Source organism: Pyrgilauda ruficollis, unplaced genomic scaffold (genome assembly GCF_017590135.1).
Source record: "Pyrgilauda ruficollis isolate IOZ18807 unplaced genomic scaffold, ASM1759013v1 scaffold17, whole genome shotgun sequence".
In the NCBI taxonomy this organism is placed as follows: domain Eukaryota; kingdom Metazoa; phylum Chordata; class Aves; order Passeriformes; family Passeridae; genus Pyrgilauda; species Pyrgilauda ruficollis.
The window spans coordinates 494,762-519,210 of record NW_024515875.1 but is presented as its reverse complement, the minus strand read 5'-3'; the positions used below and the strand labels follow the sequence as shown (position 1 = coordinate 519,210).

Below are 24,449 nucleotides of genomic sequence, written 5' to 3'. Positions count from 1 at the left end.
AAGTGTTTTACATGGAAACAAGGCTTAAATGCTGCAGTAAATGTTGTTATTCAGAACAAACTGCTTGCTGGAACCAAGCCCCTGTTAAATGGTCTGATGAACATGGGATGTGTTAGGTCCAAGAGCAGAAATGGGAGGAGGTACAGCCACAGCTTACTGAGTATAGCTGTGGGCCCAGCACTATTTAAGGATGCTGAAGGTAGGAATATTTTCACTCAACTTCCTAATTTGTCTTTAGGAGAGCTCAAGCAGCTTGCTCCAGCTCATTTTTTTTTATTCCCCGCTTAGTTTTACATATTCCTAGAATCTGCAAAATGGAAAATATTAACTGGGAGAATGTTTTGCCCTCTGCTGTAATGTGGTCTATTGACTTCATTACAGCTCTTGCTCTGCTTTTTCTTGGCTCAAAATTGAGTTACTAGGACTGCACTCCCAAGTTCTTCTGGGCAGCAAAGAACCTGTGGAAAGTTGGGGTTTTTTTAAGAGCCCTTTTTAAAGTTACCCAGTTGGTTTAAATTTTCAAGTAATAAATTAATTCTCTCCCACAACTTGTTAAAGCAAAATTGATAAGAGGCTTTAAAATCTTAGGGATTGGTTTCTAACCATTTGGTAAAAGAGTCACTTGATAATTAATGACAGCAGACAGCACAAAACCACTCGCTGCTGTGAAACCTCTGTGAAAGCCATCTGCAGTCCCAGCACCTCTCCATTTACACACCCAGAAATCTGCCTCACCCCCTACAGACCCCAGCACTGCTGCTCTTCACCACAAAGTCTTTGCACCCAGCATGTACACTGGTCTTAGCACAGTTGTCTTGTTCAGTATTACTTAACTTCTAAAATCAAGATCAGGCATTGAATAGATTCAGGGTTTTTATTAGTTTTTCCATGTCAACATTACAATTTATAATACATCATATCTAGTTTGACCTCCAGAATGAATCTAATTTAGTACATCATGGTATTAGTAAAAAAAAGCCTGATAAGTGGGCTAAACTTCCAACTAGTATCTTCATATCCTTCAGTCAAGGCAAGCTAGAATGTCAATCACTTTACAGACATTTAAGTAGTGTTTTCCAAAAACCACCCAGCCCCAAATTAAACTAGGAAGCGAATACAATTTAAAGCAGGAAAGATTTGGTAATTTCCCTCCCCCCAGCAGAATTTAATTAACAGCTATAGTTTTGCCTCATTACGATTTTGGAATCTCAATTAAAAATTCTGGAGTTTGTCGGGATGGAATCGCACGTGTCAGTAGCTGTCTTCGGGGCACCTCCTTAGCGGTAGCCGGGCCCGGGCTGGGTGTAACCCTGCGGCCCGAAAGGGGGACGGCTGCGGGCGTAAGGGTTGGGCCCGCTGGGCGGGGGGGTCATGGTGCTGCCGGGCGGAGGGGTGAAGCCGGGCCGCGGCTGGAAGGTGCCCGGGGCCGCCTGGGAACCGCTGTAGGCCGCGGGCTGGGAGGCCTGCGTGGTGTAGGGCTGCGGGGGGAAGCTGCCCGCCGGGTACTGCGGCGGCTGCTGCGCCGGCAGCTGCTGCGCCTGCCCCGGGAAGGCGGCGGCCGGGGCAGGGGCAGCTGCCTGGCTGTAGGCCGGGAACTGCTGGGCTTGCTGCGACGGGGGCTGCTGCTGGCTGTAGCCTGCTGGAAAGGCAGAGAGCAAGGTGGGGTGAGAGACACTAAGGAGCCCTGGGTGCCTGCAGAAAGACCTTTTGTTCCTAATGTTCACAGTGACAAATGCAAAACGATGCAGGAAGCACAGAAAAGGCAAACCAAGCGTGAACTGCGAGTTTTCCTGCCTTTCACATAAGCGCACGACCGGGGTTTTGGTGCACACTGTGGCAGCACAGCACACTGACAACAGTTACTATAAAACAGTTTTCCTGTGACTGACAAGAAATAAAGAAAAAAAAAAGGCAGGTCGTCTTTTCCTTTATATCACACAAAAAAATAAAGTCTTCGTTGGCAAATGAGGCAAAATTCAATCCTTTTCCCAAATAAAACCTCCAAATTAAACTGCCTTGACAATACTCTCAGGGTTTTATATTTAAAAAAAAATCGTTGGTGAAATCATAGGTGTTTTCAGTTCTTTAGCGTTAAAAACGAAAAGGTTATGTATAACAGAACACTTTAGCACAAAACTTCCATTTACACATGTTCCAAATTTGATTTTCCTGTATAACACTAGCTTCCAAAGGAAATTTCTCTTCTTACAAATTTTAAAATGGAACAAAGTCCTTTCATGAAGAAATAGCTACTTTTATCCATCATGAAACACACCTGCAGCTACTTGCAATGAAACCTCTCCAGTGACTGGAATCCTGTCAGCATTAAACACCAGACACACAAATTATTAAAAGTGCACAGCCCTAAATGGAAAGAGTAAGGGTAAGAATGCACTGCAGTAAACTCACCTTGAAACTGGGATCAAAATTTACTCATGAGGCAAACCTCTGAAGGGTCCATTTTTACACCCATGTATAAATAGCCACTGTTGCCTAGTAGATCTACAAGAGTGGGAAGGTATCCTGCTCTTGGGGAGACATGGGTTTGAAAGGAGACAATACTCATGAGAACTAAAGCAACACAAACAAAAAGATCCTATGACTCAACATCTCCAAAGGCTGTTGTCAAGAGGTCCTCAAAGCAAACTCTGTTTCTGAAGATTAATTGTCAACTAAGTTATAACAAACAGAGGTGCCCAGTAAGTTTCTGGTGGCATTTCATTCATACTTGACAATGATGTTGGAAAGCAAAACTCACATTGCACTACAGTTTTCACAGGAACATCAGTAAAATAATGGATTAGACCATGGTAGGATATGTCTAGAAAGCAGACTGGAATTCCTTTGTTTCCCCACTCAGTTTTTAATCCTAGAGTGTCAGACAGACCCTTCTACTTCCAACAGGATTGCTACTTCTGAAATTACACCTCAATACATCTGTCTCTGTATTCTAATTACAAATGTGGGGGAGAGAAATCTGCAGAGAACAAGATACCATTAGACACTCAAACTAACGAGCTCTCACACAGTGCACAGGAACAAAGTCTGAGACACAAAATGTTTCGTCCAAGTATTCTAAGGTTCTTATCCAATCTAAGCATGGAATTTCTTCGTGAGCTCTGCAAATCTTCTCATCTACATAAAAAGTGATGCACTCCCACTGTGCACCCAGAAAAGGTCACACTGGCTCTGAGTCACTTAATGGGAGTCTTTTGTTTAGTTTGAGGATTTTTTAAAACAAGGAATGATAAATGCTTTGTATAATTTTCTAAATTAAGCAAAATGCAATTTGTTGCAATTGAATTTTTGCAGGTTCACCCCTAAACCTCATCTGGACTATAATTCCTAGCATATACTATGCATTCCTAGATGCCAACTGCTCCTAAAGGAACTGAAAGCTCTGATGTCAAGTTTATTTTGGGTATACACCAAAGCCAGCTTTTTGTATTTCACTGCACATAAACCTCTAGTGCACTAAAATATTCTACTGCTGAAAGTCTATTGGCACCTTTACTTAAGATATCAGCAAAATCAAAAACTAAAAAAGAAAAACTATCACTTAAAAGTTTCTCTGGGATTTACAGTATGTCTGTTAGCCAAGGATTTACTGAATGACAACTACAGTGTTTGCACCAGTAAATTCTGGACACAGAGATCATTCTAGACGCAAGAAATAGGGGCCATCTTTAGACACCTTTGATATTTAAGGAAGCCAAATTGGGATGTTTAGTCACTTACTTGCTAGAATTCTATGACTTCAGAATATAATCCTGAAGGCTGCTCACCCTTCAGGTGATTCATTTTGCCTGCCTTTTTAACAAGGCATTCTGCTGATTAGTAACGAGCTCTGCCTTTGCTCATGATCAAGTAGGCCTGAACTTTGACTACATATTAACAACAAAAACAGCTACAGCACTCCCTTCCTGGCAATTTCTGAATTGTGCCAGTTCCCATAAGTAACACAGGCATCTGGGCAGCTCGCACCCTGACCTGCCTCACAGGGTCAGGAACTGAAGCTTGAGGGTCGGGCACTGCAGGAGAGGTCCCGCAGCTGAGCTGCTGTTGCAGAGCTGCTTACCTGGGTACTGCACGCCGTACTGCTGCTGGGGCTGAGCCTGCGGCTGCTGAGCAGGGTAACCAGGCTGCTGGTACTGCTGATACATCTGACCTAGGGATTAAAAACGCATTTCATTGAAGCCCAGTACCCTGGTGCATTACAGTGAACGATACCCTGACAGTTCAACATCACAGAAACAAACCCAGTGACATCAAAGTACAGATTTTAGTTTCTGAAACACGCTGTTCTGACTAAATAAAGTTTATCTAGAGTTATGTGAGGCTTACTATTGCACATCTTCAGAGGCTGCCAGAATCTATGCACCTTAGTTAGCACTACTCTGGTGGGTAACAGACCAGGAATCTTTAAACATCTTCATAACTGCTCGAGAACTTACACTGTAAATTAAAGTACTTCTAAAGTTAAACATGTCCTCAGATTGTCTGTTTAGATTAGCTTTTTAAGACCATTGTACTGTAAGCAAGTGGTACATTATTTATCCTGACCACAATTTCCAGATAAGACATCCATCTCCTACACTGCTAAGTTTTCTTAAGAGACCCAGCAGTATACACCCAAAGCAAAAATAAAACCATATATTCTTAAGCTTGGTAGTCCAAGTCAATGCTTATTTTTCCTACATTCACTGTTTTCAATTTCTTGGCCAGAAGAGGCAGAATATTTGTTTACACAACCTATGGGTGCTGTTGAGGCTTTATGCTTCTGCTGTTTTTCAGTCTAGAAAGTCACAGTCAAAGAACAAAATCAATTATCTGCCAAAACTAAAGCTTAGCTGAACTGAAGCAGACATGGAAACTTTACTATTATGAAGTGTTACTGTACTATTATTCATTCTGCAAAGATCAGCAGACTGTATAAATAGACTGTAAACTCTATGTTCGGAGCTGCACAGAGACAAAAGCAACTCAACTCTGCTCCAAGTTCTCCCAGACACATCTCTGTCCACACTGATTTAAAGTAACTCCTTATTTCTTCTTTTATCTGTATTACTTGCATCTGAAAGTAACAGTATTTTATATTCAAACTAAGGCATTTAGAATACTTTATACTGATGCAGTCACTTGAAAATATTATTTGGTGTGCAATTATTGTGGGATGATGAGAGTGCAAAACACAAGGCTTGAAGAGAACTTAAGCCTGTTAGCTTGATAATTAAGAATTAGAAACTCAGAAAGTTGTCTTTCTGAAGCTCATTTGACATGGGGAAGTTCTGGGAGAATAACCAGCAGGCTGCCTATCTTGGGATAGTTCCCTACAGGCTAACAGAGAGACCACACTGGCCCCTGCTGGAAATCCCACTTAAAGGGATAGCAAAGAAACAGCATGGAGTTTTACTAAAGGTTTCTGAGAAGGCTTGCTGTCTTCTCCAGGGCTGAGGTGTTAGTAAGGAACAGAGAGGTGTTCCAATGCCATTTAAGAAAACATTCTTAATTTACAGCCATGAATACAGGCAGGGATACTCTGAGTCCTCAGACACAGAGTCTTTTCTTTCCCTGGATTTTTATTCTGAAAACTAGATGAGCTACAGCATTGATGTCTGGTTTTGTACTTAGCAGTGCTTATTGCAGTGAAAGGTCTGCCAGCATTTACCATTGTTCCCATGCACTGAAAAAGACTTTTAGTCTGATTCAGAATGCAGACCATTTAAATATATCCACACAACAGTCTTTTCCCTAGAAGATCATGAAGTGCTTATGGGACTGAGATTTCACATGTATTTCAGCAAAGACTAAAAAAGCATCCACATCTGTATATAATTGCTTCTTGTGTGTGCTCAGGACTGAATTTAGTGATAGAAAAGCAGAGGCCACAAGACACAGCACTGTACCAGAACATCTTTGCTAGACTGATTTAATTCAAATTAGGGAATGCTGAAAACTTCTCAAGGGAGGCAGCCCTTCAGTAGTACCAGCACACAGAAGTGAGGTGACTTGATATTCACACGTAAGAACCTAATAACCAATCATAATCATCACAGCATTTACTGACAGAGAAAGCCATTAATAAGCCCTGATACACCAGAATGACTGACACATGATTGGCATCACCAGTTTATTTATATCTTCAAAATACTGAGAAAGCATGTGGGGGAAGCAGAGCTTGGGGAGTTTTGGGTTTTTTATGAAGTGAGCTAATAATTTCGAAGTCTCAAAACTAGTTTCTAACCAAACCTGCTGTTCACCAGCAGTACGATTTATGTGAGTCCATCCTGTTGAACACCTAACAATCAAAACCTATCCAAAGTTCTGGCTGGGTTATGGCTCTGTGGGGACAGCACAAGCCCCCAAATTACCACTGGACTGAGGTCCTATCAAACCTCAGTGAAGTACAGAAAACTACTCCATGTTTCAAAGAAAAGTCTTGGAACACTTTGGAACAAAATTGATAATTTCACTTACATTACCCAGCTTTGGGGAGAGACTGCTGTTTACCACATACATACCACGCACAGCATAAGCAATGTATTTCTAACTTCTAATGAACAAGGACAAAAGTTACTTCTGATCTCTTCCCAAAGACTGAACCACAGCATGAAGAAAATATAATCAATACTTAAATAATTGCAGTAGCAATAATAAAAACTACATTAAACTACAGATCAAACCCTTTATAATTAGTACTGTTGCACTGTATTTTCCTTGACCTAAGTTTAGGAAAATCACTACATCTACTCTGATACATGAGCCTAGATAACATCTTCTTCCCAAGTAAGATGAATTTTACTGAAAGAAATACTTTTCCCCTTGCCTAGTGTTAGCAGCCATAGAGGATTCCAAGCTAGTGTTGCTAGTGCTTTTAAAGTGCTTCACTTCTTTGCTTCAGTTCCAGTTTAACAGCAACACTTAAAACTTCTTACCTTACTGTATTAAACTAAAGTAAAAAAATTAAACTCATAAAATGCAAGTTCAGTAGCTGAGAATATGGTTTCTGAACATTAAGTTTTCTGGCTGCCAAGAGAGGAATCTGGAGCCCTTTTTTGCAAAAGTAACTTTTATACATAAACACCAAATTGCTCTATTTTTAAGCTACAAATTTGTCTCTTGCTATGTTATAACTAATAACAATAAGCAAGACTAATAAGCAAGAAAAGGCTGAAAGCAGCAAAAGAAGTGTTCCATAAGCTCCACTTCAACCAGCAGTATTCACACCTCTTTAAATATTATATATAAAGTACCAGCTGTTCAAATGCTGTGCTTGATCAAAATATTACTTCTTCCCTTCAGGCAAGACAATCCAAATGACTATGGATACTGTGATCACTATCTCACACTTGTCTGAGCATCAGTAAAGCAAGCATCAGGGGGCTCTCACTTGTGCCTACACCAGCACAGAAACAATTTTATATTATTCTTCACATGGAGGAAGAAGTAACAAAGCAGGGTATTTCACAGACAGTTTAACCCAGAAGTTGAAGGTCTGAAGGCTCAACGCACTTACAAAATAGCACAAGAAGAAATGATGCCCAAATGTAGGAAACCTCAGAACATGTAAATTTTGAGGAGTTAAATAACATTTTTAAGGGCATAGTGCAAACAAATCTGAGTACCAGAGTTAAGGTCAACTTTAAAGGAGAGCCAGCTGAGCTCTCGGAAGTTATAAGGAACCACCATGCATTTAAGATGGTTACAGGGTTTCACTTGACTAGCACAGAGCCATATACAAAAAGGAAGCAATGAAATACTCGCTCCAGCCTGTTAGAAATGGTGAGTAAACAACAGTTGTAATACATAGTAGACAAGTCCACAAACTGTTAGTTGAGTGAAAGCTTGACACAACACACAGTGACGAGCACAGATGCAAGCAGAAAACAGAACCCTGAAAATTCTCTAGTGTTACACCACCCGCCCTTTCAAACAGAGCCACTGCTCCACCTGCTGTTTCTGTACGGACCAGCGCGAGCAGCAAGGACAAAAGCTGCTCTGCCTGGGGGCACACATCGATTTGCATTTGGTACCCACTTTGGGTCTGCTAATTCAAGGCACAATCAGACAACATCCTTCACATCCTGGACAGTCCCTGCTTACCTTCCACCTGCCCCGTCTGTGGCTGCGTGCTGGGGTAGGGTGGCTGCTGTGCCTGAACCCCAGGGGGATGAGCTGCAGAAGAGGAGGAAGCGATGCTGTCCGGCGTTCCTGATCGCTCCTCGGCAGGGGCACTGGGTGGTCCTAGAGGAGCAAAACCAAAATACAGTATATGAAATGAACACCAAGTTGGAATTAAAAAATTCTAATACAAGACCCTCCCTTGCAATGTTTTTTAACATTTTTTCCACTTCAGATTTACATATGTGTCATACCTAAGCTAAAACTAAGTGTGTATTTGCACACCTAAACTTTTATTTGAAAATACTGGGTAGGGGCAGGCAGAGGGGGCAGAATTTTCCATCTATGTCTAGGTCACTCAGATTTCATTCTTCTGAGGAACCTGACTCATTTGTGAGATAAAACCCTTCATGACAGCATATTTTTTCAACAGCTTCAAGTGTTAACCTTGCACGTAAATACACTGAGGAGTTGCCATGTTTGGACACAACATGCACTTACCTATTTTTTCTTATCTGGAGGAAAGGTAAAAGGTTGCATGGAACTATCCAAATGGATTAGCGTCTTACTGTGAAACACATGGACCAGGCCACAAATAGCACGTGAACAGAAAACCTCCAAAGAGGTGTTAAAATCACACTCCAAGACAGGATATGGCAGGCTTTAGTCTAAAAGCAATTGTCTGCTCTGCTAATTCTGAAAATATTCCAGTTGACACCCAAAGACAGCATGGAAACTGGGAATTCAGATTTTCTCTACATTAGTAAGAAGTTCTGAAACACACATGTGAACAAATATAATATACTACAATTTAATGCAAAATATTTTGTTAGAAACAAGGGAGCTTAAACCTGGATCTTTGCAACTGTATGAATGCTAGGAGACACTACTTTCAAATACACACTTTAAGTTAAGCACAAGTACTAGAACTGCTGCCAATACATCTGCAATTTTTAGTTATATTTACACAATATAAATATGCATCCAACAAGTCCCTGATTGTGTTTTCATGTTAACCTTATTAGGGGAAAGTTAACTAAATCTGCCTACTACTTGACTCGCATTTATATACCTAACTGCAGGATTACAGCTTTAGAAATGGGATTTCTTATACCCTGTTTGAATGTTCTCTGTGGAGTTCTTTGCACATTCAAAGAACGGTCAAGTAATTTCACACTCTCAGAAGAATTATGGAGACACAAATATTGAAATATCACTGATCAAAACCACTCATTCAAAAATTAACTCAAATTTTCTGCCAGTTGCGCTTCACTTGCTATTGCTTACTTGTTCAGATAGCCCACTGCAAGTTTTTAAGTACCACCTGGTTTGTGAAAGAACCATGCTGTGACAATACCCAAAATGTGGCATGGAGGAAGAGATCACACAATAGGCCTGGTCCACAGACCTGTACTTCATACTAAAGTCAACCACTGTCAGTGGGTACAACTTTAGATACTGTACAGTCACAATGACACAGTGCAGATCTATTACTTTTACTCCACACTTCTGCCATGGCAGGCATACTGGAGGAACGACCTCAAGTTCCTACTGGTTTGCTCATCTCTATCATTACTTCACACACCATATATACTCACTTGCTCTGGAGATGAGAGTACACAGCAAAACCTGTTAGCTAACAGCAGTTTCATTCTCATGTTTCAATGAGCCATTAAACCTTGCCAGGCCCGCACAGGTTCTGTGCAAAATCACTTCCCTAAGTTCTGCATCACACTCCTTATCACATTCTACATTGCTTTTCTAGCTTCAGTTATCCTGTTTCAAGTTGACAGCATTCAGTTTAGTATAGTCAGTTTTCATATGCTTAGCATTCTATTACTAGGGCCAGCAGTCCTTCAGCTCTTCAAAAATAAATATAATTCAGACCAGTATGTTATTCCTTTCTGTTAACTGTGAAAACGTTGATTCTATTTACTTCTAAAATGAAAGAGAGAAAAGCTGGGATCATACAACCTATTCTGAATGACCCAAACTGCAGAAGCACAAGCCAAGAACATGAACTGCAAGATCAAACCTTAAAGCAGAGCAGTGAGTTCTACTACCACTGGCAGATACCAATTAAGTTAGTCCACACAATAGCTTTAAGTAATTCAAATTTTTAAAAAATGAAGCCATTTTGTACTCCACCCTAAAACACAATGCTAAAATCAACAGCAGAATTTCAATATTTTTTACACAAACATTAGCACACAGATACAACACCTTAACATAGCAAGTTTTAGAATTCTTAAAAGACATAGTGAACACAGAACACAGCTTAATACATCCAACAAACAAATGCTTTGTTACAAATCAAAACTGGAGCAATTGATTATGAACAGGTTTAGCTTTCCTTTTCACCAGCCACATCCTTACCTGACACCTGATCATCTGTCAAGCCAAAGGCTGACATGACATTCTTGCTGATTTCATCCTGGTTCTTTAGCGGATCGAATGCAGACATGCTCGCTGCTATAACTTGAGTGGATGGTTTAACATTAGCGTCAGCAGCAGCAGGCTTTTCGTCCCTACCATCTACAGCATCTACAAAGCAAAACGCCCGGTTACCAGCTCTCCAGAACTGAAACACCAGCACACACACACACATTGCACTGCAGCAATCGCAACATCGCACAGCTGGGGCGCTTCATAAATTGAACGGTTGAAATGTGCATGTTAGGATAGCAGTGAAGAATCACTGATGTATCTGAACCTGGGATGGATCACAAAGCTTAGGTTTCTTTCACAGTTACTTAAAGATACACTAACACTGTGGACTATCAATATCATGTATCATCAGTTCTGAAATTCAAAGGCACAAAGCTCCTGCTTCAAACAAATGAATTGGCCACAAAGAATCCAAAATTAGGAAAACACACAGCATAGTTCCAACTTATGTTTTTTTATCATCTGCAGTTTCTGGTTTGTACTCTACCCTTCTCCACTAATCTTTCCTAAGCTGACAGGTGAAGTTGAGATCTTTGCAACTATACACGTAGCTGAATTGCTCAGAAATGCCTTACCTAATAGTGATACATTTTGTGTTAAAAACAAACAACTACAGATAGATACAGACTGGCTAGTTTTGTTTACATTTTTAGATCATCACTCTAACCTCTTTCCAAATAGTTTGTAACCAGAATCCATGGTATTCCACTGAAATTACTAATTGCATGTATCGTAGGAGCAGGGCTGGGATTTTTTTAAGCAACAAAAGCAGTAAAATTTCAAAGTGCAAATACAAAAGCAACATTTCCTAAAAGGCAGGCTGATGTTCTCGGTTCACCTCTTTACTCAGAGCACTGTACTTCATGACTTTGTGTCATTATTTTCTGTGTCCAGCTTACCTAAACTCTGTAGTTAAGCACACGGAGATACAATATTTGCAGTACAACTGCCCTAAGCTAGGAGACCAATACCTCAAAACTGTGAGAATAAGACCTTCTTTCCCATTTTTGCCCTCCCGCAAAAATCCTTTCCCACCCCTACCTGCACCCTCGTGCTGCTTACCCTGAGACAGCTCTGATGCTGGTCTGAGTGCAAAATGCGTGGATTCAATTTCCTAACCTGGCAAAAAAAGTGGATATAATTTTTGCTGAATTCACTTCTTACTGTTTTAGTGAATCAAACTTGCTTAGCAACACAAGATAAGCACCAGAGCTAGCCCAAAGTAAGCAGAGGGACTACTCAACTGCGAGCAAGAACTCTTCAGCAACAACAAACTATTAATTTGGCTAAAAGCCCTCTCAAACATTGCTGGAGTTCACGGGTGTTAGTTACAGTGTTTTTGTACATTGCAACAAAACCTCGGACTCTGAAGTTTCAATTCCTAAGTTAGTTCAGGGCTTTACTCCAGATACATCAAACAAAAATTCTGCCTCTGAAATAACTAAAGCATTAAAAATTAAGTTCTGGGCCATCAAGCAACAATTAAAAATGATCCATCTTTCACTTTGTTAAACAGCACACCACTCTGGAAATCAAACTCTTTGCCATGCTGCCTACCACTCTCAGGCAGATTAGTGGAAAGTCCTGGTTCCGCTGGCGGTTCTAAACAGTCCAATAAGCGATTGACTTTATTGCGAAGTTCTATCAGCTCTCGGCGCAGGTACTTCACCTGGTTAGATTCTAGGGGTCTTGGTTGTCCATTCACTGCAAAACAGCAATTAGATAAACTTAAGACTGTAGTAACATCCAGCTTAAGATGACCAAAAAAATTCCAACTTTTACTTGCTTGTAGCATCACCATCCTTTGCCGAGTTTTAAGTGACAAAATTTAGTCCACGCAGACTGAACTCATTCTAGAGCTTACTGTTCCTTTCATATAACCTCAGTTCAGCAAAAGCTAAAAAGTATCAAAGTCCACAGTAAGTGTCTGCATTGTTTACTCATTTCCCTGAATATACCCTGAATGATACAGTGGTTCTGGAAAGTGTCCCTTTAGAACTAACACAGTCCACACAACCCTGTTGCAATTCAGTGTCCAAGTTAACGGCTTGGAACTGCACGCTAAGTTACCCATGCTAGTTTGAAAATAAAGAACTTTTACACAAAGGCTAAAGGATAAACGTTAACATCTATTCAACTCCAAGCAACTAACACTAGTTTGGAGCAGTGTACCACTGCGAGATAAGTGAGATAAGTGTCAGCTTCGAATTCTCATGCACCTGTGAAGAAAATCCCACAAATGCTAGAGCAGAAGACAACATGGAAAAGAGCACTAAGAAAGAACCACTGATCACACGCATATGCACACATGCCAAATACTTAAATGCTTTTTACACTTTGAGCAAGTGTAAAAAAGCAGCAGTTCCATTTCCATTAAGTCTGGAAGTCTCACGAAAAACATCAAGAGAAAACAGGTATTATGTATTAACTCAGCAGAACCAACTTACTGATTGCATTTTCTTCACCTTCTGGGGTGACAGTTTAAGGTATTTTGTACCTCTCAGTGAAGTCCACTGCCTGACTTTTAATAAATATTGTTTAAAAGAAAAAGAAAAATATAGTCTTCTATACTTACCAAACAATGTCAGCTTAAGTATCCTACTGCATTGAATTGCAAAGGAGAGATCTGAGCTATCAAAAATTGTTATAAGATCTCCATCTGAAAAGAACAAGAAAAAGTTACATTAAAATCACAGCCTATGACTAGGACAGAAGTGTTCCTCCATTACTCAAAAATAACCTTCCTATTTGATTTTGAATTCACTAGAAAAAATGTTTATTATTTTAGTGCAAGAATCAGTGTGCAGAGAAATTGTGCACAAAAGGTAAGAAACATGAATGGCTCCAAAAGGGAGTCTTCTGACATTAGCCCTTTGATGTTTCATATAGTCCATCTTTCTTTTATGTTTACATACAGGATGAAATATTAGAGCTAAGAGTTCATGAAGTCCAACACTAGGAAAAATGATGCTACCAGTTAAAAGTGAAATGGCTATGCCAAGCAGCTCCAGAACCATACTGTTCATGAACAGACAAGAGTCAGATAAATGGCACAAGCCAAACCCAATTCAATTTTTAAAAACCAAAATAAAATTTCAAATGTCTAGAACCCTTCCTCAGGTATTTATTCAGAACATGAGTCGCAAGACTATTATCATTCCCTTGCTGAAAAACAAAGTTCATGTGTAGAAGTGAATAGTAAAGATCTCTCTCAGCTTTAACACACAAGTAAGTATGAAGACATGAAGACGCCAAAATAGTTAGAAGAAAACTTCTCTCAAACAGGAATTTTACACAAAGTCACAACTCTTAGGCATGGATTTCTTCCATGTCACATGTCAGAGGATCCTAATGAATTTACACATTGCCATCTGTCCCAGGAACTATATTAGAACTGGATGGGATCATTTACTCTTAAGATACAAAGGGCTATGCACAAAGTACTGATCACCTTTAATCATATTAATCCTCAAAAGTCATACCAAGTTCCCATTAAGTCTGGTCTCTCATGATTTTTGAGTCAAGGAAAGCTATGTTGGCATCTTTGCTTACTCAACAAAATCACAACTAAAACAAGACTATTGTCTTTGGCAGGACAGATTTTCTGGTGTTTAACATGTTCAACAGGTTATTCACAGCTTAAATGAGCCCAAGCTAAGCAGTGCAAAGGAATGAATGAGAGCACATTATCAGGAAAACGTGTACTGGCACAAGGAATAGCAGGAACACTTCCTGCCTGAGCAGTTTCATAACTGAGGTGAAACACCATCTAGTGAAGTTTCACCTTGAAAAGCAACAGTGTTTAGATAAATGCCACACAGCTTGGAATAAAGCCAACTCCAGGCTGCCCAGGCTCCTCCACAAAACACTGTAGCAACGGGGTTCTGTGGACAGACACAGGAACATGTTTTCCATTACAGATTACTGCCTAAAAATTCTGAGTGTATATAAATTCCTTACACATTGGTGACAACGGCAAACTATATCTAAGTTATGGTTAAATTTTTCAAATAAATTAATGCTTCAGTATGAATAGTAACAAAACACATGATATCAAGTAGAAAACAGCTCAGAATTTGAAGAACTACATATTCTAATTTTGTCATCCCTGACTACAAGTAACACCTCTGCAAAGCAAGGTTTTCTTAAGTACTATTAATAAACACCTCACAGTGCCTGTCAGTCTTCAAAGAAGGTGCTTTCTAACAAAATGAAGTTACAAACACTAATAAAGTGATGGCATATAAAATAATTTTCAAGTTTTCCTGAAAGAAATAGTGTTGCCTCCCAAGATTTTTTATGTCCTGTTTTCACTTTCAGAATCTGAAAAGACATCTGTTGATAGCAGTATCAGCCATGGATTCTCTGAGTACAGACTGGAAAGTCTCCAGAAGCAAGGGCTCCAAACCCCACCAGGCAGCCTGCTCCAGTGACACATTGTCCTCCTGGCCAAAACTCATGCTCAACCTCTCAAACTGCAATTTCTGGCTGCCGCCATCTGGTGCTACTGCAAATTGCTCACATTCAGTGGTCACACTGCACTCAATGGTCACAATGCTCACGCGGCAACTCCCTTTCCACTGGTTCAGCCCTTAGCCCCCTCTGTAGCACACTGAATAAGCCCAGCTCCCTGCAATGCTCCCTGAAGGCAACCTGCACAAAGCCCCTCCCTGTCCTCACCACACCCTGCTAGACCCCTCTGCAGCTTTTCCAAGATCTTTTTGTCCTGGATAGCACACATTAAAAGTGAGCACAGACATGCAGCCTCCCTGGTGCCACCTTGCCAGTGCAAGAAAGAGGAGGCTCAGTGTCCCTGTTTGCCATTATGATCCATAACGGGACTTGGACAATCAGACTTTATCAGACTTAAACACGTCTTTTTTTTGCTTTGGCGGTAAAGACGGGTGTGATGAGGCGTGTGCTCCCTCCAACTCAACACTTTCTCCAGCTTTTCAGAAACCTTTCCTGAACACTGATAATAAAATCCACCGGTGTCTTAAAACAAAGCCCTTCCATTCCTTACTATCATGGTAACACAATAAATTACAATTACTTCTCTTAGTAATCCACAACATTGGCAAACCATCCTTTGATGCTCTTCTGTCATACCAGTCAACAGTCAGATTCACTGTCTGAACCAAGATGCATGTTCTAAACAGTCTATCCTGCACAGTGAAATGAAAATGCACATCAATACACATGGCTTATATGGATTAATGCCACCCAAAAGAACTGGGATCACTCCATCCTAATCCTCCCTCACCTATTTTAACCTTTAGGTTGAAGACATTAAGAATAATGAACAAATTTTCTGTTTTAAATTGTTAGCAGAAAAAAAAAGGCTGAGAAGTAGCAAGTACAGAATCTTGTTAGATGCATGAAGTCAGTTCCATGATTCCTATTGACAGCTATCAAATTATTATTGAAGTAGAGTATAAGCTAGGATTCATAAGGTATATGTCAAGCCTGACAATTTAAGTATATTAGATATAGCAAAAAAACCTCTTCATCTTAAGGAATGCCAATGAAGCTTAATTCCTGTTACCATGACACGGATAGAATTACACAGTGTTAATTATTTTCTGTTGAAAAATAAGACATACTTTCCTTTATTTTCCCTTCTAATCTTGTTATTTTAGGAGTTGATCTTCCTCATTTTCACAACGGACACTGCTTTCTCTCTCTACAATTTCCCATGTACCACATTCTCTGCTATGCCAATTATAACTTTTTTCTTTCTATAAACTAGCGACTCCCTTAAACTAACCACTGGGCTGCAAGCTATTTCAGCATTAATGCTGCATCACCATGATGTATTTCAACCTTCATGACATTAGAAATCTGACTCATTCCTTTGCCCTGCCAGCTGTTTCCACATTTACTAAGCTTCATTATCTATTAGACTTATCCGCCCTTTTATTTCTCATTTAGTCCATTTTTGAAAAAACAAAAACAAACCACAAAACCTTACACAATCAAAAAACCACACTACATGAAAATGTAGTTTTCCCTCACTCTAGTAAATTTACCAAAGGCTGAGAGATTACTGACTAGCACAGCAGCTTGAATACATGCAGCATGGGTAACAATCTTCTATTACAAGGTAATGAAGAACAAGAGCAAAATGGCCAATCTCACATTACACCCTGTTTTAAATTCAAGCATAACTTAAAAGTTCCTGTTATTGGCTCTATAGGGCCTTTTAGCATGTGTAACTCAGTGACGTGGTGTGTTTAAGATGCAATTTTACTCTTTGATTCATACAAATTCACTGCTGACAGTCCTCATTAGTTTGTTTGGAGTTGAGGTTTTTTAGCTGACATTGGGTTTTTGTGTTCAAAAACTTTAAATAGCACCTGAAAATTGTTCCACATCTAGCAGAGCAATTTCCTTAGCTCAGGAGTTTGAAAGCTTGAATATAAAACTTGACTTCACAAAGCAGCATTCAACCTGAGGCTTCTTCTCTCTGGTAATTAATAAAAGCACCACATAACCTAAATGCAATGTAGGAATATGGAGGGGTAGATGAAACATTCTTTGAACACTGAAAGACTGTGCATATGAATTCTGAGAAGACACAGATGGAGGCTATGGAAGTAGTGGACATCCTTAGACCAGTTTAAGGTATCCCTTCATAACAGATCCAGACAAGCATTCCTGCAGGTCTGCAGAGATAAATAACAAAACAGAAATAGCTAAAATGTATATATTCCAATGCATCTAATGACTGAAATAGATTTAAAGAATCTAAGCTTAGCTGAAATGAAGTTAAGGATATAACAGCTCTCATACGACAAGCAAACTGAAGCCTTGTTAACCTTTTCCTTGATCACTCACAACTAATTCTGATAGCAAGAACATTTATTTGTTTACAGTAGTGATGATGAGCTACCATACAGTTTACAGCAGTGATGATCAGCTAGCATAGCACACACTGAATAGTGGAATAGTAGTACATTCTGTGTGGTGGGTTAACCCTGGCTGGATGCCAGGTACCCACCAAAGCCACTCCATCACTCCCCTCCACAACTGACCAGGACAGAGAACAAAGGACAAGATATGAGATCAGAAAATGGAGAGATCACAAATCAATTACCCTCATGGGCAAACAGACTCAGCTTGGGGAGATTAACGGAATTTATTACCAGTAAAAATCAGAGCAGGATAATTCACCTTTCAACCCCTCCTTCCTTTCCAGCTCTATCTCTTCCTCCCCTAGTGGTGCAGAGGCACAAGGAGTGAAGGTTATGGTTTCTGCCACTGCTCAGGCAGAGGAGTCCTTCCTCAGCTCCAGCCTGGGGTCCTTCCCATGGGAGAGTCCTCCACAAACTTCTCCAGTGTGAGTGCATCCTATTGGCAACAGTTCTCCAGGAACTGCTCCAGTGTGGGTCACTCTTCTATTGGGTGCAGGCCTTCATGAACAACCTGCTCCAGCATGGGGCCCCCCACAGGGTCACAAGTCCTACCCGGAAACCTGCTTGAGCATGGGCTCCTCTCTCCATGGGTCCTGCCAGGAACCTGTTTCAGCACAGGCCTCCCACGGGGTCACAGCCTCTTCTCAGGCATCCAGCTGCTCTGGTGTAAGGCTCCTCCACAGGCTGCACTTCCATGGACCTCCATGAGCACATTCTGCCTCACTACCGTCAGCACCATGGGCTGCAGGGGAATCTCTGCTCTGCTGCCTGGAGCACTTCCTGCCCCTCCTCCTCTTCTGACCTTGGTGTCTGCAGAGCTATTCCTCTCACATATTCTTGCTCCTCTCTTCTCTGGCCAAAGCTACATCTGTGCCATAACTTTTTTTTTTCCCCTTTTAAATATGTTACCACAGAGGCATTACCACTATGTCTGACTGATTTAGCCTTGGCCAGCGGCATGTCTGTCCTGGAACTGCCTGGCTTTGGCCTCCCCTGTAGGCCCCCCCACTACCAAAACCTGGCCATGCAAAACAAATACAATTCTGAGACAAAGAAATCTAAAAGTGAAAGCAGGAAGTCTCTAGACTGTAAAAGACAACCAAAGAATTAAATTGTAATTACTGTCTCCATCATACATCATTATCTTATTTTGAATAAAACAGAGTAGTGTACACCAAAACCCACAAATGACCATACTTAAAGCACAGATAAGAATGCCAAAAAAACAAAGTAACTGACTTGATTTAATCTAATGAAAAAGCATCCCATCTCCTTTCACCTTTCTCATTTCAGAAAGAAACAAAATGTGGTACAAAACCATAAATCCACTGAGCACCCTCTCACTAGAGATCAAGACCCAAAATATTGGTCAAGACCCAAGACATACACTACTTAGAAATTTGATAAGCAACATCTCAAAAACTTCATGAACCTCAGAAAAAAATGCCTCAGGGTTATTCAAAGTGAAATTTTATTGCTTAGATATATGAACAAAAGTTGACATTTTGGGCAGCACTAAAGTTTCCTAGGGCCATAAAGAGAAATGAACCTAAATGCTTCAGCACTTTTTACTGTGCAACAGCATAATTATCAGTCTTTAAGAGACTTTGGATTTTATCACTTCATTCCAAGTTTCCTTTTATGAACACCATCCCTCTGTCCCAAATCAAATAACTTATCCATGCCCCACTGACATTCAAAGAGGAAAAGCACTCCAATCACAACTCTCTGTCTCTATGCATCTCAAATAGGGCTCTCCTCATTCACTCCTCATTCTGTGGAAGTCCTTAAGGTTATGTGTCTTTTAACTTTAATGATCAATATTTTCTTTGGAACAACCAATGTGCAACAGATTCAAAGGGTCCCAGAGAGCAAAGATAATTTTAACTTGAAATAATGTATTAAAAGTTATCTTTCTAATCTTTACTGATGGAGAAAACAATGAAGAATTACTACCATATAGATCAAGTTTTCAGTCTTATAAGAACTTGTGTTAGGTCATACATGTTTATTCTCTTTACACCTTCAAAACCACTGAAAACTCAAAAAAAGATGAAATGAATGAACACAAGAGAAACTTGCATTCGACTTCTTGCAACAGCAAAATGTTCACTTTCAGGGAGAAAAATTGAGGAAATATTTCAGGAAAGAAATGGAGGAAATGCTGTTAAGAGAGCATAACAGGAGATAATGAAATACAGCTTCTGTTGTCTGATCAAAAATATTTCACAAGAAATCACTTGCATTTGCCCATGACATTGGACAATTCTAAAAGGTGAATGTCAAAGTTTCTATCCATTGATAAACCATATCAGAGCAACAGTAGCCAATTAAACCTCAACAGTAGTAATTAAACCTTACCTTCATCTTTATATTTTATTGTGACTTCATCATTGCTCAGAAGTTTTCCTCTAAAAACTCTTTGCATCATTAGCACCAATTCATCATAGGTGATATCTTCATTATGAATAGGGATTCTCCTAATATCTTCCCCAAGCTGAGCTTTGATGATCAGCTTCCCACTTAAGTCCAGCTGCCCATTCATGGTGGATTCCTTATCACCTGCAGACCTGTTAGCAGCAAAACATTAAGAACATTTCAAAAAACTGAACTGTTAGTTATTTTAATCTATCTGATGACAGTTCTGAAGCTTTACATTATCACCTAATTCGATTTCTTTTACATGCCCCGTCCATTATGAAAAAGAATAAATGGCTTTTTTTTTCATTTAAGAAAAGACTGCCAGAACAAATGTCTCAAAGATTTCAGGCTCTAAGGTAGCTTTAGTAAGGGGATCAAGCTGAATCATGTATTATTTTCTGAACAATAAGTGCAGAGCTAAACATTGGTTTTATCACATGGATGATGAGAACTCACTGAGATAACCTCTCCAAAAAGGAAGACGCACAATTTTTTAATTTTTGAAAACTTTGATTGGGATATTTTAACCAAGATTTCAGACTTTTAAAAGCAGCTCAATAGACCACACATTAGCTACTCGTTGGGCTCAACACATGGTCAGAACAGTCTGTTACTCTCAGCGTTTTAAGAGGTGCTCCAACTGAGTAGGAAGTGCAACAAAGTCATCTTGTGTCCTAGCAGCACACAGCATATACTTCTGTTATATCTTTAACATTTTAGTAAAGAAAATTTTAAAATTACCACTTTGTACATAAGCATCTCTCATTTAAAAACACAAAGGCTTTACATTTAAAAATCTGAAACTACAGTAAAGTTACTCAAAAAATGAATAAGAGGGGGAAAAAAGCATAAAAAGAGATCCAGGTAGTTAGTCAAATGTCTCCTCCTATTTTCACTGTTTTGGACAGGGCCAAAACAATAGATCTGGAATGAGGAGCAACTAAAGAAGCAGTTATCTTAACATTTGAAATACAATTACTGGAGATCTTAAAACATAAACAGCCCATATCCAACTCAAGATTTCTGAAGCCACATGCTGGCAAGGACATTGTTCATTCTCTTGCACAAGAAGAACTCTCAGAGATATGCAGCTATTTTTCTTTTACCCTTAAGGATGTTATAACACAGTGCCTTATAAGAAAAATGAATTTTACTATAGTCAGTCTATTTTTGAAGTACTGCACTGAAAATTCTCTCCTACCAGAAACAAGACAGCTAAAGCATTTAATACATTCCTTGATGCACCTCTATATATTTAACTCTACTGTTTCAGTGACAATATTTTGCATTAAAGAGATGGAGTATAATGCTATCTTTAGACTGCAATTAAATTTCTGGGCGTGTTAGTAATTAACTTAATACAAAGCAAAGATTTCAGGCAAAGCCCTTTGTTTAGCCCAAAAAGATACAAGCAATTATTGAACAAAACTCACTCTCCTCATCACACGTAAGACGAGGTAGGTGGATACAGCCTAACTGCAGGGAAAAGGGACCAGCAATTAACACAGCTACCTTGCTGCTGAGGCACTGTGATGAAACTGTGAGGTTTATAGTATTGTTAATGCTCACTAACGCATTATTCAGGTTTTGCAACATAGGAATCTTGACTGCAGGCACATCAACCCAACCTAATTAACTTTAAATTAGATTTAAAAGCAGAGGGTTTTGCACAAGTTCGTTGGTGGTTGGGATTTTTTCTAATTTAAGCATTAAAAAATAAAACAGTATCAACCCACAGGCTTCCTTTAATCTCCCTCCCAAAAATATACAGTTATCATTACCTTGTCTGTTTAGTGATGCTGGGTTATTGGACAGTTTTCCTTCCTCACTTCAGGACAGAGTTAGGATAAGCCGCCATGCACTATCAATGCCAGGGAACAGTAAGCTGCATCAGAAAGTAAACATATTTACAGTCACACTTCCCTAGAATGACACAATTCGCATCAATCTTTCACTTTAGAACATCTTCGTGAATATACCCAATATAAAAAGCCCTTGCTTTATCCATAATGTAGCAATCAGATTTGCATAGAAATTGCATTCATCTAAAAGAGATCTCAAACAAGACTTCTAATTTTGTAATAGAAGAGGGTTTTTTTTTTTTCATTTTCTAATGGCATGTATTAATTCCTAACAGTAATGTATTCTTTTCCAGGACTAAGATCAAGAGATGATTTAGCATACAGAACAGTCCAGTGGGGAACACCCCTGGCTCCACCCTTTTGACCCCATGGGTGTACCCTCCTGGCAATTCCTCTGTTTCACATGCACAGCCAATTTCAAAAATCCATAATCTGATTTTTACATGATTCACTGCTAACCAGAGAAAAAAAGTAGGTTCCCCTTCATTCACATAAAGCTAGGCTTCCCAGCTCTCCTCTTTCAACTCAACTGGAAGTAAAGTGGAACATACAGGATGAAGGCAGAGAACAAGCAAACCCCAGAAAAGACACAAAGCCACTCTCTGGTCCTCAAAGGCTGGCAGCTGCTCCCCTCATCCTGAGTATGAAATGCTTCCCTTTAAAAAGGGTTGTGCCTGCTCCTGACAGTGAAAGACTGCTGTGACACACTAAGCAGGGGAACAAGAAGAGACTACTTTTCTGATGCCTCACTCACATTTTATGAAATAAGTAAGGCATGAAGATAGTGCCCCTTTCACCCCAGACCTGCTACAGCTCCAGCTAAGTTTACTGCACTGGACAAATACAGATAATGCACTAAAAGTGGTAGAAACAAAGACATCATTTAGCTACCCCCCTCATGTTGTTTAAACATTACATCTGGGCACTGGTTTTGCTTCTTCAGCATTACAATATATGCTACTCAGAAACTGTTAACAGTAAGAACTGAACCTCACCTCTAAGTCCTAAACATACATACATTTTGGTGGTCACAGCTGAACTCCTGTGGCCTTTCAACAGATTGAATGTATTGTTCACTTCCTCGTGCAAGGAAAGGAGCTACTGTAATGTCTTATTTACCCACAGAAACCTGCTGTCTGAAATCACTGACTACGAAAAGGTAGCAGGAGAATAAATGCACTTTTCTTGGTCTAGCTGTTCTCCATTCTGCTTGAAGGTGTCCAGATTTAAAGACACAGATTCTAAACACTGCAGCTGCTTGCGACTGTTACAAAAAACTATGTGAAATACTCAAATTGCTGAATTACACAGCACTAAAGCTTTTTCCCTCACTGTGACACAGCTGAATGGATGACTCCATTAAGAGAGTTCTACAGAGAACACATCCAGAACGCACATTAATGAACTTTTTAACAAAATCAGTGTCTACTTTTCTGGGGTGGAGAGGAACCAACCAAGAAACATTTATGTTTCCATCTTTCAGACTACAGACTGTTTTCTATAAGAATCACGCTGACATCTTTCTAACCTTCCTGGTGTACCACTTGCATTTTGCAGGTAGAGACTTTTCCTCCCCTCCCGGCTCACTTTTCATTCACATCATGCACTAATCTAGGCGGTGCATGTGGACAAGCATTGCCCAATCTAGGCCAGTCACTTCAGGATCCCATCTAAAACGAGCATCTCATGACCACGTTGCATTTCACTACCCTTTTTGCGCAGCAGCAGAGAAAAACAGCCTTGCCCAAGCAAGGGAAGGACAGACACTCCTGCTTCATTTTTTTCTATCAAAACAGGGTTAAGGATTAGAGTGACGCCGACAGAGACACGAGCAAGCAGGAGTGCCTCCCAAACGCCACCCGAGAGAGAGCCATGAGTTTTCCCAAGACAGGTGGGGGGTGACCCGAGGGAGCAGAACGGAGAAGAGCTCTTCTCGGTATTCTCCAGTTCCCATACGGCAGGCCCGGCCCAAAGGGGAACAGAAATCATAGCCAATCCCTGCCTGGCAATGAGGAGCCGGCAGCTCTTGTGGCTCCCCAAGGAAAGGGGCTGGATGACCCAGGAAACACCCGGCCGTGCAGAGGCAGGATCCCGGGATCTCCCGCTCCCCCGGGCCCAGGAGGCCGCGGGCGCTTTCCGCCTCCCTCAGCCGCGGCCGGGGGGACGCGAGGGGTCTCCCGGCCCCTCCGCTAGGGGCCGCGTCACCGCTGGCACCGGGGAACGATGGGGCCGGGAGGAGGGGGCGGTCGGCTCATCCCAAACCCAAAGCTGCCCCTCTCTCCCTCCTTCCCGCCGCTTCCACACGCGGCAGCTCCCAGCAGCAACCCCGGCTCTCTTACTGTGGCTTCACCGCCGTCCAGCCGGTGCAGCCCCTCCCCGTCCAGCCCCGCGCGAGCCCGGCCACCGCCGCCGCCGCCGCCCGTACGTGGCAGGGCAGAGAGAAGGGGCCGGAGCCAGGCCGGGCCTGCGCGAGCCGCGCGCGTGCGTGCTGCTGGTGCGGGGCCCCGCCCCTCCCGGCCGACATGGCGGGTCCCTCCTGCCCGCTGTGCCAGCTCAGCGCTGCTGCAGTGAGGCTGCGCTCTGACAGAGGATTTCTTTCGAAATACGAGCCTTGGCCTTCGTAGGCTGGCGGTGCTCAGGGAAAAAACGGGCCGTAAAATTCCTCTGTACTTGTTAGACTTGC

The 24,449-nt window shown here is 40.9% G+C and overlaps 1 protein-coding gene across 5 annotated transcripts; it reads right to left on the bottom strand.

Moving 5' to 3' along the window:
* Window positions 1–860: 860 nt before the first annotated feature.
* Window positions 861–24,269, bottom strand: TFG (trafficking from ER to golgi regulator). 5 transcript variants are annotated; one of them, XM_041463733.1, is made up of 9 exons: window positions 24,106–24,269; window positions 21,686–21,789; window positions 19,845–20,053; window positions 13,145–13,228; window positions 12,127–12,273; window positions 10,498–10,665; window positions 8,104–8,244; window positions 4,079–4,168; window positions 861–1,639 (listed from the first exon to the last, which is right to left on the bottom strand). In XM_041463733.1, the coding sequence occupies exons 3-9, from the start codon at window positions 20,026–20,028 to the stop codon at window positions 1,278–1,280; spliced, it is 1,176 nt and encodes a 391-aa protein (XP_041319667.1). In that variant the 5' UTR covers window positions 20,029–20,053; window positions 21,686–21,789; window positions 24,106–24,269; the 3' UTR covers window positions 861–1,277. The 5 variants fall into 5 exon arrangements, with proteins under 5 accessions (XP_041319667.1, XP_041319668.1, XP_041319669.1 ...); XM_041463734.1 differs by having other exon boundaries at window positions 861–1,636; window positions 24,106–24,231; XM_041463735.1 differs by lacking the exon at window positions 4,079–4,168 and having other exon boundaries at window positions 24,106–24,231.
* Between the last annotated feature and the right edge of the window lie 180 nt (window positions 24,270–24,449).